Raw genomic sequence first — 200 nt, 5'->3', positions numbered from 1 at the left:
TGTCTCCTTCTAAATCCCCTGCTGCCCCTATAGAGCGAAGCGCAGCAGCAGCAAAGGCATACCCTGCAGCGCCTTCCTCGCCCCCAGAGCATCGGGGCCCCCCAGGGCCCCCGGGGCCCCCAGGGGCCCCCGTTCCCGCTGCAGCAGACAGAAGAGGCTCGATGGGGGCCTCGTCCCCTTTGGGAGACGGAGAAGAGGAG

General features: G+C 68.0%; 1 protein-coding gene across 1 annotated transcript in view; it reads left to right on the top strand.

The window, feature by feature from the left end:
* Positions 1 to 161: 161 nt before the first annotated feature.
* EMH_0058540 (uncharacterized protein) overlaps positions 162 to 200 on the top strand; it is a gene marked incomplete at both ends in the record, with an annotated part of 747 nt that continues 708 nt past the window's right edge. The window contains one exon of the mRNA XM_013497587.1: positions 162 to 200. Coding sequence (XP_013353041.1) covers positions 162 to 200 — 39 coding nt within the window.

Source organism: Eimeria mitis, genomic scaffold, assembly GCF_000499745.2.
Source record: "Eimeria mitis Houghton genomic scaffold, Emh_scaff2777, whole genome shotgun sequence".
Classification (NCBI taxonomy): Eukaryota; Apicomplexa; class Conoidasida; order Eucoccidiorida; family Eimeriidae; genus Eimeria; species Eimeria mitis.
The sequence above is the reverse complement of the archived record's forward strand: the minus strand, read 5'-3'. Positions and strand labels throughout refer to the sequence as shown.